Source organism: Antechinus flavipes, chromosome 1 (assembly GCF_016432865.1).
Source record: "Antechinus flavipes isolate AdamAnt ecotype Samford, QLD, Australia chromosome 1, AdamAnt_v2, whole genome shotgun sequence".
Taxonomy (NCBI): domain Eukaryota; kingdom Metazoa; phylum Chordata; class Mammalia; order Dasyuromorphia; family Dasyuridae; genus Antechinus; species Antechinus flavipes.
In genome coordinates this window covers 647,490,429-647,502,935 of record NC_067398.1, presented here as the reverse complement: position 1 = coordinate 647,502,935, position 12,507 = coordinate 647,490,429, and the positions used below count along the sequence as shown (strand labels likewise).

Sequence of the window (12,507 nt, the reverse complement as noted above, 5' to 3'; positions counted from 1 at the left end):
CCATTTGTTCATTTCTAATTTTCAATGAATTATTTTCTTCATTCACTTTTTTATATCTTTTTCTAATTGTCCAATTGAGTTTTTAAGTGAGTTGTTTTGTTCTATGGAATTTTTTTCCATTTTGCCAATTTTATTTTTTAGAGAGCTATTTTCTTTTTCCAATTCACTAATTCTGTTTTTCAAGGATTTGATTTCTTTATCCACTCTATCTTTAAATGAGTCGGATGACTTATCCAGACTCTCTTGCCAACCTTCCCTTTCCTTTTCCCATTTTTCTTCTAGCTCTCTTGTGAGAGCCTTTTAAATTTCTTCTATGAGTGTCTTATGTATTGAGAACCAGATAATATTCCCTTTTGGGGATTCATCTAGAGACAGTCTGTTTTTAGTTTCCTCAGGGTTTAAAGTCTGCTCTCTATCCATATAGAAGCTATAAATAGTTAGAGTTCATTTAAATTTTTTGCTCATTTTGTCAAAGAAGAATTAAAAAAAAAAAACTAGCAAAAAAATCAAATGCAGTCTGCTTTTTTTGGGGGGGGAGGGGGACTGGATGGTATTACCAAGCTTCCTCTACAGACTGTGGGGGGGCAACAGTGAGGCATTAGCAGGACAGCAATGGCTGTGCTGCATCTGCGCTCCGAAACTCTGAGAACATGCTGAGACACTCCAGGTCCTAAGAGACCCTAGCTTTTTGGGGTTATAGTCTTTACTTCCTGTTTTTACAGCTCCTCTGCTGATCTACTGGTTTGCTACCAGGGCAAAGTATCCACACTGTGGTAAAGATCTCCCTGCAAAAACGGCTGAGATCACACCCCATCCCCCTCAGTCAGCTCCGTACTCTCACTGTCTGCTGTGCTCTTACTGCCTGCCTTCAGTCTGCACCCGATCTAACCATCCCCATCTGCAAGCAAAAACAGACCTTTTTCTGGTGAATTTCAAGGATATCTTCTGTTGGTAATTATTTGTGTTTTTTTTTTTTTTTTTTCAGTTAAACACTAATTCTGAGGCTTGTCATGAAATAAATTCTAAGAGCAAAGATGGAGATTAAGTAGATGTGTGTGTCCTCTCTGCCATCCTTAACTTTCCACTTACTACTCATATCTAATTTGTTCCCAAGGCCTCTAGATTTCACCTTTGCCACATTTTTCAGATATGACCCTTTTTATCTTTAGATAATGCTATCATTCTGGTTCAGAATCTCATCTCATACCTGGACTAAAGCAGTGGACTGATGATCTCGATTAATTCTTCTGCATTATGCCAGTGAAGAGATTTTCTAAAAGTTCATATCTGCACATGTTCCCCCATCTAGTCAAAAAACTTCAGTCACTCTCAACTGCCAAATCAATGACAAAAACATCTGTTTTGTGTTCAGTCATTCAACAGGTGAACCTCTTAGAATTTTCAGTCTTTTTACACTATATGCCTTGTTGCACATATTCTTCAATCATATGACAGTGATTTCTCTACTTTTCTTCAAAAAAGATACTTCATTTTTACTGACTATATCTCATATCTGGAATTCTCTCCCTATTCAACTCTTAATCCTAGGTTTTCTACCCTCCTTCAAGTCCCAGCTCAAATTCTACCTTCTACAGAAGCCTTTTCTTAGCTCTTTTAATTCTAGTGTTTTCACTGTGCTATTTTTAATTTATCCTGTATATAATTTATCTATGTGTAATTTATTGAATATTGTTTCCCAAATAGATTGGAATCCTTCCATCGCAAGGAATATCTTCTGCCTTTCCTTATAGCCTCACTGCTTAGAACTGTACCTGACAATGCATAAATGCTTAATAAATGCTTGCTTACTGATTATTCTTAAACTTAAGCAGTTGATATTCACTTATTTCTCCAATCATTTTTTCTACTCAGTCACTTTTTGACTGTCATATGACTATTCTAAAAGTCTATCTGTGATTTTCTAGTTTTTTTTTTTCTTTTATTTCCTTTGGCAAGCTCATGTTGTTTTGCTTTCTGAACAAGTGAGTTATATGTAGAAAGCTCTAGAACCAGCTGTATTCTTAAACTCCAATGCCACATTTCCATTCTTGAACCCTTTGATTTCCTACTAATTCCTTAAGCCAAATATGTCAAAAACAAATCATTATTTCTTTCGCATCCAGACTTCACTATTTCTCTCTGGTGACAGAGATCTCCCATTTTTAGTATGTTAAAATCATCTTAGACTCTGCCTTAGTTTATTTTTCTTAGCCAACTAGTATATTTTGTTTGTTCAGCTTTTATATCTGTTAAAAACATTCCCCTGCCACTCTTTTAGAATATGCTCTTAATAGAATCTCTTAGACTATTACCACAGCTCCCTTTCCTTCCGACCCCACATTTGCCATGGAACTTCTACTTACCCTTCAAAGCTCAAATAAAACTTTAACTACTTCAGGAAGTCTTGACTATTCTTTTCTCATGTCTTTCACCCTCTGCTCTTTATAGCTCATTTTGTTTTTATTTTGTTTTCATAATTGAATGTGCTTGCATATCATAATTATTGCAGCATTTTTTCCATTTGTCAGAGTAGGAATTCCTTGAGGGCAGGACTTATATTTTTTGGTAAACTTTATAACTTTATCCAACATCAACAACCACAAGTGGTTCAGGTAAAAAGATAAGGATGTTGAATGTTGAGAATAGTAAAAATAGAGGTGCCTGTTAAATAAAGGCCAGCACTGTGCTATATCTATCAAGGGTTCAATTAGTAGATGTGAGAAGAAAAGTGCTGGCTGACTTGAAGAAATCAGGCTGGAAGATAGAAAAATTGAAGAGCCTGAAAGTGCATCTTCCAGAAAGGGAAATGACTATAACATAGTAATTGCAGGTCAACATCAATCACAAGAGTAAAGGAGGAAAGACAAAATCTAGCCTTAGCTAAGGACTTTACTACTTATGCAACTTCTCAAAAAATAGCTTGTCAAATGAATACTGCTGACTATGTCGGAAAAACAAATGCTGTAGTTGCATGGAGTGAGATGAGTGTTACTTAGAAGATAGGCTACAGTTATGACTGAATCTTAGTTTTATGATTTTTCTCTTTGGCAGATACTGGCAATTCTATGTTTGGATCCCAGGTTCCATGGCCCACACTAAGTACTTCTCAAGTTTTGTAAGTGATCACCTACTGGTTCAAGATGAGGAGAAAATATGTAAAATCTTGAAATGCATGCCTCAGAATATGTTTGAAATTCTATTCAAGGTGGCTTTCAGAAACAATAAGACAAAGCTGATGTATGAACTGGTGAAGATATGGCCTTACTCACAACTTAAATTCCAAAAGCTGCTTCAGACATGTCCATTCAATTCTGGGACTTCTTCTAAGAGACATGCTCAGTATCAGTGGCCACTCACATATAATGAGTCGAACAAAGGTATAATTGATGCCATCGTCTTGGGAGTGTTGGGTTATATAAGGAAAGTAATCATCTGTGATGCACAGCAGATCCCATACAGGTTTGTCCTTTGGGTACCTGGGGAGGTTTTATCTCATTCTGGGACATGGATTCTGCTGGATTTATTTCAGCTGACATTTGCTAAGTGTCTACTATATGCAAGGATACTAGGGTGGAGGATTCAAAGGGAGAATGGATATAGCACATATTTAGATTACTTAATACAGAGCAATTTCAAGATGGAAAGAAAACTAACAGATATAGGAGGATAAGAAAAGCATACATGCAAGAAATATTGAGTAGAACTTTGATCACCTAAATTCAGTAAGGCAAAATTATCCGAACTGCGAGAACACTAAATAAATCACAAGAAAAAATTAGTAGGAAACTGTGATGTGTTTCTCTGAAATTTGGATACCTTTAACAGAAAGATAAGCAACCAGGAAAATATAGACTTGAATAAGTTTTTGGAGAAATAAAACAAAAACTTGTATCATCTGAGTGACAAAAGATGGAATCTTCTTTTTAGACGTCAAAGCTAGCAGGAAGAAGATAAAAATGAAGAGGGATTGTATTTTCAGTATGGGAACCAGCTGTTAGTTCAGAATAGATTCAGTTCAGAAAGGAAGAAACAGTAGCTAATAGGTCAGGTTGACTGGGACTATATATAGTATATGTCAGTGAGATAAATCCACAAAAGGACTAGAAAGAGGCATGGAAGTTAGACTGTAGAAGTAATTGTCAAACTGAAGATTTTTTTAAACTCAATCTAGAGGAAATGGGAAGTACCTGGTGATTGAGTAGGGAAGTGACATCAGACTTACCTTTTAGGCTTGTAGATTTGTAGATAAGGTGATAAGAAAAGAGATGTATTCAAAGAATTGAAATGACAGGAAACTAGCTATGGAGTTTAAGGGGAAAGAGAAAAGGCAAAGATGATACTGAGATTGTGGTCTTAAAAGACCACAGTAAAACCATTTAGAGATGGTTGCCAGCCTGTTGGTGATAAGGACTTTGGACTGACATAGCAGATACTGATTTGGTCTCAGAGTCAGGAAGACCTGGGTGCAAGGCCTGCCTCTGATACTTGACTGGGCAAGTCATGAAGCTCTCAGTGTTCCAGACACACTCACTAGAATTTGCAGAGAAGGTGGTGACATGCATTGGTTGAGGGAGTTTCTCACACACACACATATGTATATATATATATACATATGTGTGTGTGTGTGTGTGTGTGTGTGTGTGTGTGTATACATGTATTGTGCTCAGGAAGACCTAATTTCAAATTATGTCTCCTATACTTATTAGCTATGTGATTCTGGGCAAGTCATTTAATCTCTACTTGCCTCAATTTCTTCATCTATAAAATGGAGATAAGAATATTTCCCAGAACTATTGTGAGGACAAAATGAAATCATATCTTTGAAGTGCTATGGAAAATAAGCTTTATTATTTTCTTGAACTTCATATAGTAATTACATCCCCTGTCTTGTCCCTAGTCCTATCAAGAATTGTACTAGGCACTGGAAATAAAATTATCAAAGAGAAATAATCTCTGAATGGTTACAGTTTTGCAAGAGAGACAACATGTATCTTTAGGTACATGAGAGAAATATTCAGAGCATTCATTTCCTATTATTTCCTAGTGATCTTTACATTTATAATGTTATTATCATTGTATAAGTTTTGTGACTTTACGTGCTTGACTATGATCACATTCATCTAGGTCTTTGCATGCTTATTACTATTAATGATTTTTTTCAAACAGAATAATAATATTACATTTATATTTATATGCCACAACTTGTTTAGTTTTTCTCCAAATGATGGACATATATTTGGTTTCCAAGTCTTGGATATCACAAAAAATGCCATTATAATAGTTTTGATTATATGACAGCTCTCTTTTTAATGAACTCCTTGGTGGGGGGGTGGGAGGGTGTCATTATATTATATATGCACATATATGTATATATATGTACATATATTTGCATATGTCTATGTATGTATGCATGCATGTGTAATAGGAACGCCAGATCAAAAGAGTCAAGTATTTTAACCAATTTTTAAAAACTGGCTCTCCAGGGGAGAAAAAGCTACTCCCTCTTCACCCCCAGCACATATGACGTGTTCTTAAGTTCAGTCTTTACTCTCTTGATCATTTTCTAAAGATTAGATAAACAAGACAAACATAAATAAAACTCTGATTTGAAGCAGTTACCAATTTGAGGTATCAATGTTCATACTGAAAATTTTTTAATATTAATTTTATTTGGAAATATACCCTACCTTGACTCCCCAGAAGCCATTTCTTATAACAAAGAATTAAAAAAAGAGGAAAGAAAAAAAGAAAGCAGTTCAGTAAAATAATAAAGCTAACTTTTACATAGCACTTTAAATATGATTTCATTTTGTCCTCATAATAGTTTTGGGAAATATTCTTATCTCCATTTTACAGATGAAGAAACTGAGGCAGGTAGAGGTTAAGTGACTTGCATAGAGTCACATAGCCAATACATATTTGAGGCATGATTTGAGATTAAGTCTTCTTGAGTACAAATTTAGTGCTATATCTACTCTATCACTTAGCTTCTTAGAATTAAATATCCCATCAGTTGGGTATGATATATAGAATAATTATACTCATGATCTCCCACTTCTGCAAAGAAGACAGAGAAGTGCATTTTCTTTTTCCTTCTTTAGAGCTGAGCTAGATGACTGTAATTACATAGTTCTCTCCCTGCCTTTATCCCATCCCAGTCCCCATCTCCTTTTTAATTATACTTTATATATTTACAATATAGTAATCATTGCATATTTTATTTTCCTGGTTCTTCCTACTTCACTTTATACCTTTTAATACAGAGCTTTCTATGCTTCATAGTGTTGAATGAAAGGGCAAATCAAGCATTTATTAAATGCTTACCATATGCAAAGCACTCTTCTAAGAACAGGGGGTGTCCAAAGCAAAGCATTCTTTGGTCTAAAGGTACTCATGTTTTAAAACAGGAGTTGATTTGGAAGGTTTCTTTTTCTTTTTTCTTTTTTCACTTATTTTAAAAATTAAATTAATAGTATTTTATTTCTCCAAATGCATGCAAAAATAGTTTTCAGCATTCACCTACCTGTGTTTGCAAAACTTTATGTTCCAAATTTTTTCCCTCTCTCCCACATCAAATTAAAAATTTAACAGGTGATTCTCAAGAGCTTGTTGATCTGGCTCCAGCATACTCAAGGTTTAGGATTTACTTGATAAAGGAAGAAATGGCATGATGGGAGATTATGATTAGTAACTAAACTTTCAGAATTCATGGTTATGAAAGTGGAACACAAATGATGGCAAAATTATGGTTGTTGATCGCTGAGGCAGAATAACAGAGTGAATGATATAGGGGCTGAATAGACTGAGAATCTCACTATGTCCTCTACTATGAAGCCAATTACCAGAGTGAGAAGGAAAATGTCTAATGATCAGGAGAAACTTTCAGCATCTAGCCTGGATGATCAGTTTGAATAGTGGATGTCAAAGAAGGAATAGTTTCTGAGAGAGAAGAGGGGGAGAAGAATGTCAGTGCAAATCAAGGAGTCTCATGACTTCTCCCACCAAGACCAGTTAGTTAAGGAATTGTAAGAGAAAGAGAAAGCAATAGAAAATACAATGGCCAAGAATGCAGTGAAATCTGGAGGGAACCACATTTTGATGAATGTCAAAAAATTGAAGGAGCTAAAGGACATATTTAAAAAAAAAAAGGCAAGATGGAAAAGGTGTTCTAGAACAGAGATTCTTAAACTGTGGGTTGCATCCCCATATTGGGTTCTGTAACTGAATATGGGGGTTATGAAATTATGATTTATCAGTTAATGTTTGATTTATATATACCTTGATTTGTTTCAAGATCAGACCCTCTCATTAATTTTCTGGCTTCATGTCTGTCCAAGCAGTGTGATTCTGCACTGAGAAACTTTCTGAAGTCTATATAAGTCATAGGATGTTATCTGCCAGGAAGAAAAGAATGGGTATTATTATGATCCTGGTGATGCCCCAAGGTAGTAAGGTCTGGGTTCTTGAACATCTGAAAGCCAAAAATGAAATTAAGCAAGATGTGTGTTTGTGTGTGTGTGTGTGTGTTGTGTGTGTGTGTGTGTGTGTGTGTGTGTGTGTGTGTGTGAGGAAGGTATGAGTGATTTGGCCTGGGGTTTCATGTTTCAGTAGTTTTCATGGGAATGATGGCTGGATCCACAATATATTCCTGATATATATAACTATTGGATGAATTACCCTTCTCCACCCTCACCCCCCAATCCATATTTGTTGCTGACTTTTCTGCCACCAACAATCTTAGGAAGTTGGCTAGAACACTGGAATTATATGACTTCCCATTTAGTACATCAGATAAAAGACTTCAACCCAGGTCTTCCTGACTTTGAATGCTGCTCTTTCAAATAGAGGCTTGCTGAGCTGTGATTATTTTTTGATTGATGTCAGATTCTGGAGTATCTATCTCCATTGTGGAAGTGGAGAAGTCTGATTGGGAAAAATTTAATCTATCCAAAAAAGATCATGGAGCAAATGACTTATGGGATTATATAAAAAGGGCTTTTTTTTCTCAGTCATTCAACCAGCTCTGACATTCCTGTCTACAACACAGCTAGTTTTCTGTTTGATGACGTCTTAATAAATAGAATTCAAAGGAGGAATATATTTTGAAACTAGTAGGCCCTCCTATCATGAGGATAAGCAGAAGGTAACAATTTCTGGGCCGGGTGTTAATATTTTTCTTCTTTTGTCCTTGATGTAGGAGGTTACAGCAGCTGGATATGACAGGATTACTTGGTAAAGATTACTTTTGGAATTTAAAACTCATGAGGCTGTGGGCTACCTCAATTGCCAGAGCGAAAATCTACAGTAAATCCTTAGAGAAGAAGACACATTATTCAGAAAGCCAGGCAAGAAACCAGGTGGCAGAAGGATTCCCAGTTACAACTTTCCCAGTAGAAGCTCATGTGGAACTTCTAGTAGATTTCCAGATATGCTCTTCCTCTGAGGAGTTTCTAAAGGAAGCTCTCCTGGACAACACCTACAGCCCTCTCCACCTGACTTGCCAAGATTTCTACACTTCCCACAGCTTGGTTCATGGTGATCTAGAAATCCTGGCTCTTTTGGACCCTTTAGTACTCCGCAGAGTGGACCTAAGTCATAGTATTTTAATCTCGATGGATATCAGGCACCTTATGTTACAGATTACAACCTTCCAAAACTTGCAAAGCTTGAAATTACCTCATTTTAATGAAGATATGCAAAGTGGGAAGCACCCTATGCTAAAGACTAACATTGACATTCTTGCTGCAGAATTGCCCAAATTAAATCACCTCAGGGAGATTAGTCTGCATAGTATTTGTCTTTCAGACCAGGTGGAGTATCTGCTTAGGTAAGTGAGGCTGGGAGAGTACCACAAAGTTCCAGTGAGAGTACATGTCTATTATTCTTTTTCCAAATCCCCTCCAATGGTCACCATTTATCTTTGTCATCTTTGCCAATCTGCTGAATGTGAAGTATCATTCAGCAGTTGATCTGCTTTTACTCCTTTTCTTTTTCTTTCCCTTATTCAGATTTCTAAGAGCTATCCTTTTTTTCTTTCCTTTTTATCCTTTTGTGACAAACCAATCTCCATATTTGGAGTTGAATTTGATTATAACTAGTCTGTAATGGAGCTCCTGTTTCCTCATGTAGTTTATTTCTCTCCTCTCCTCCCTTCTTCTTCTTACCCAACTCTGTGTTTTCATATGTGTTCATACCTTTGACTTAATTCAAATGAAATTAAGGTTCAAGCGATCTCAGATTCCTCAGCTATCTTCCATATTTGTTGAGACTTTTTCTTTTGTACCTAGAATATCTGCCCTTAATGGCATATCAGATCAGCCTTGCCTAATACTTCAAGAGTCCCTAGAGTATCCTGTTTTGACTTTATCCATGCCTATTTGTTCATTTAACTTCACAATTTTCTAGTACTTAAATACATCAGTATGGGTTTCATTTACCTATGGAATCTCTCTACTCCCCATTGATAGGTTTCTGAGCTCATGGATCAATTAGATTTTTCTGAAAGACCCTTCCTTTAGTCTCTGAAGCCACTACCTTGACATTTTGATAAGTCTTATCTGAACTGCCATTATAGTTTTAGTTGAGAATGTTTCGTAGATACTGGGATAGTATTGAGATATTAACTTTTCTAAAAGTCAGGTCAACAACCTGTATTAGAGTCTTTTACTTATTTATAGATGAGAAGTAAATCTTAGATTGATTTCTGATTCTAGTATTTCTAGAGTGACAGGTCCCACATGGCTCCCCAGGCTAGTTTCTCTCAAATCTCTTCAAGCTCTCAGCCTGAATGCTTTTTATTTCTTCTTAACAACATTTTCAAAGCTCTTTCTTATATCATTTTCCTACATCGAAACTTTCTTTTGGTACCATAAAAGATTCATCATGGTCGTCATTGAATTTTTTTTTTAAACCATATTTTTAAAAATCTCCAGTATTATCTAGTTTCCTCATTTGTGTGTTTTCTTTCTATTCTATACCTTTATCTGGATCAAAACCTAAATCTCTCAACTATAGGGTAAATGTGTCCAATACAAGTGAAAGTCGGGAAGCTGAAGGTATTTCACAAGCATGGGATGAAAATAGAAGTGGATCTTTGAGTTTCAGCATACAAACAACATGTCTTTATTTTTTATTTTATTTTCAGAGGTCTACAATGCTCCCTGGAGAGCCTTCAACTTTCTTACTGCTCTCTAACAAACAACGACTTAATCTACCTTTCCCAAAGTCACCATAGCCCCCAGCTCATAAAGTTGGATCTTGAAGGCAATAATATAACAGAGCAACAAGACTCATTCTTGCAACTTCTAAAATCAGTCTCAAATTCACTGAGGTGGCTGAATGTGACAAAGTGTGGGATCAGCGTCACTGACTTTTGTGAAATTTTGCCCTATCTATATTCCTGTTCCAGGCTCTCTCATCTTGGTCTATCTCGGAATCCCCTAATTAGCTTCAGTGTGTGCTATTTTATTGGATTATGCCAGCATAAACTGCCCAATCTGAAGTTAATATCAGTTTCAATTTTCTTGGATTGTTGTAGGAACCTGCCCAAGCATGGTCCTCTTCCTCAGTTACTGGAGGATTATCTTGACAACAACAAATTTCTTTCTGTCATGAGAGAAATGGAACACACACAAAAAACAAGAGGAGACTCTGCCATTGAGTTTACCACAAGTCTTAGCTTTGATAGGGGTGACTATTTTGATCTACGGTAATGCATTGACTACCATAAATGAAAAGAATCTCATAGTTCCATGATGATAATGATGGTAGTTCAATTTCTCATTTTAAGAGAAACTTTTAAATAAATTTTAACTAGGAAAGATAATCCACTTTACAAAATAAGAAAATGATCACATCTGAAACCCATAGCATGTTACAAAAGACAGGGATTTACCGACAACTAAGAAAAAATTTTAATTACTATTTTTCATCTCAAGTTGGAGATATATATATCTAGTCATCATTTTCATGATATCTTTTTAAAAAAGCCTTTCATATCTTTCGATGTTTTTATGTATCATTTAAAATAAAGCAATTATTTAATTCTCTGAGTATATCATGATTTATTGTCATTCTTTTTTAGACATTTCAAATTTGGGGCTAATACAAATAAAGTAGCTACAGATATTTTTATAGTAATAGTGTATGTAGGTATGTATACACACACACACACACACACACACACACACACACACACACACATACATACACACACTCATTCTAACCTTAAATCAATTAATCAATACTACAGAAAGAAAATTCTAGATTGGACATCAAGGAAAAATATTCTATCAAATAATGCTTTCCCAAAGTCTGTCAGTCCCTAGAAATTATATTCCCTTAGTGGAGGTCTCAAAAAAAAAAAAAAAAAAAAAAAGGTTGAATCAACACCTATCAAGAATATGGGAAAGGAGATTTAGCTGTGTGAAGGATTAGATGCTCATGCCCCTTTAATTTTTGTAATTGTGTGAATTTTTCTTTAAAATCCTAGGAAGAAAAACTTTTTTTTTTTTTTTGACTAAGCTCAGATTTACTTGTACCAACTCAAAACAGTGCCATACCCCAAATAAGATCAACCCAAAAAAGGGGGACAAGTAGAAAGTTCTTGTAAAAAAACTAATAGACCAAAAAATAAAGAAAAAGGACCCCCTGAAATAAAAAAGCAAAATAAAAGCTCAAGATGGAAAGAAGATTATAATGAATAATGTAATATGACTACTGTAAAAGGGAAGGCACAGGTCACATGAATCTCGACTATAGTTGAGAAGCATAACAGATCCCAAGAAATATTTAGAATATATAAAATTGGAAACAGAATGTTGAGGGAAAAATAATTTTAGAAGAGTAACATGAGAATTTAAGATATTAAAAAATGGGGTCTTGGGTTGAAAGGGAGAAGAAGCATAAAATTCAACAATGGCAATTAGAAGACTAGTTTTTTCCAACCAAAAAGAAGAAAATTAGATTACTGGAATTAACAAAACATTCTAGATACTATTGGCCTTCCAACAAAATCTAAAGGAAAGTTTAGGATTTTTAGAAGTAAAAATACAAGGACATGGCCTGGAAATATTGGAAAGAAAGTTCAATGTACTAATCCAGAGGATAACAGACATTCTCATTTTAATGTAGCTAACAATTTTTTTACATTTACTAATTTTTTAAATCAATTACACTTAAACCAAAAATTTAAACATTTGTTTGTTAAAATTTTCCATTCCAAATTCTCTCCCTTCCTTGTTTTACTCCTCCCCCCTACTTTGAGAAGACAATTTGATATAGATTATAAGATGTAATTATCTGAGATATGTCCATATTTGCCAAGTTTCAAAAGAAAAAGATGCCTCCCCTGAATAATAAAGAAAAATTTAAAGTATGTGTCAATCTGTATTCAGATGACATCAGGTCTTTCTCTAGAGTGGATAGCATTTTTTTTACTGAGTCCTTTGGAATTGTTTTGAATCATTACATTGCTGAGAATATATAATTTATTTGCAATTTATCCTA

The 12,507-nt window shown here is 35.1% G+C and overlaps 1 protein-coding gene across 1 annotated transcript; it reads left to right on the top strand.

Annotated features, from left to right (window-relative positions):
- The first annotated feature begins 3,062 nt into the window (after positions 1 to 3,062).
- LOC127540184 (leucine-rich repeat-containing protein 14-like) lies at positions 3,063 to 11,051 on the top strand. Its single transcript, XM_051964822.1, has 3 exons — positions 3,063 to 3,459; positions 8,198 to 8,827; positions 10,145 to 11,051. Exons 1-3 carry the CDS (start codon positions 3,086 to 3,088, stop codon positions 10,710 to 10,712), a joined length of 1,572 nt encoding a protein of 523 aa, XP_051820782.1. The 5' UTR covers positions 3,063 to 3,085; the 3' UTR covers positions 10,713 to 11,051.
- Positions 11,052 to 12,507: the final 1,456 nt, after the last annotated feature.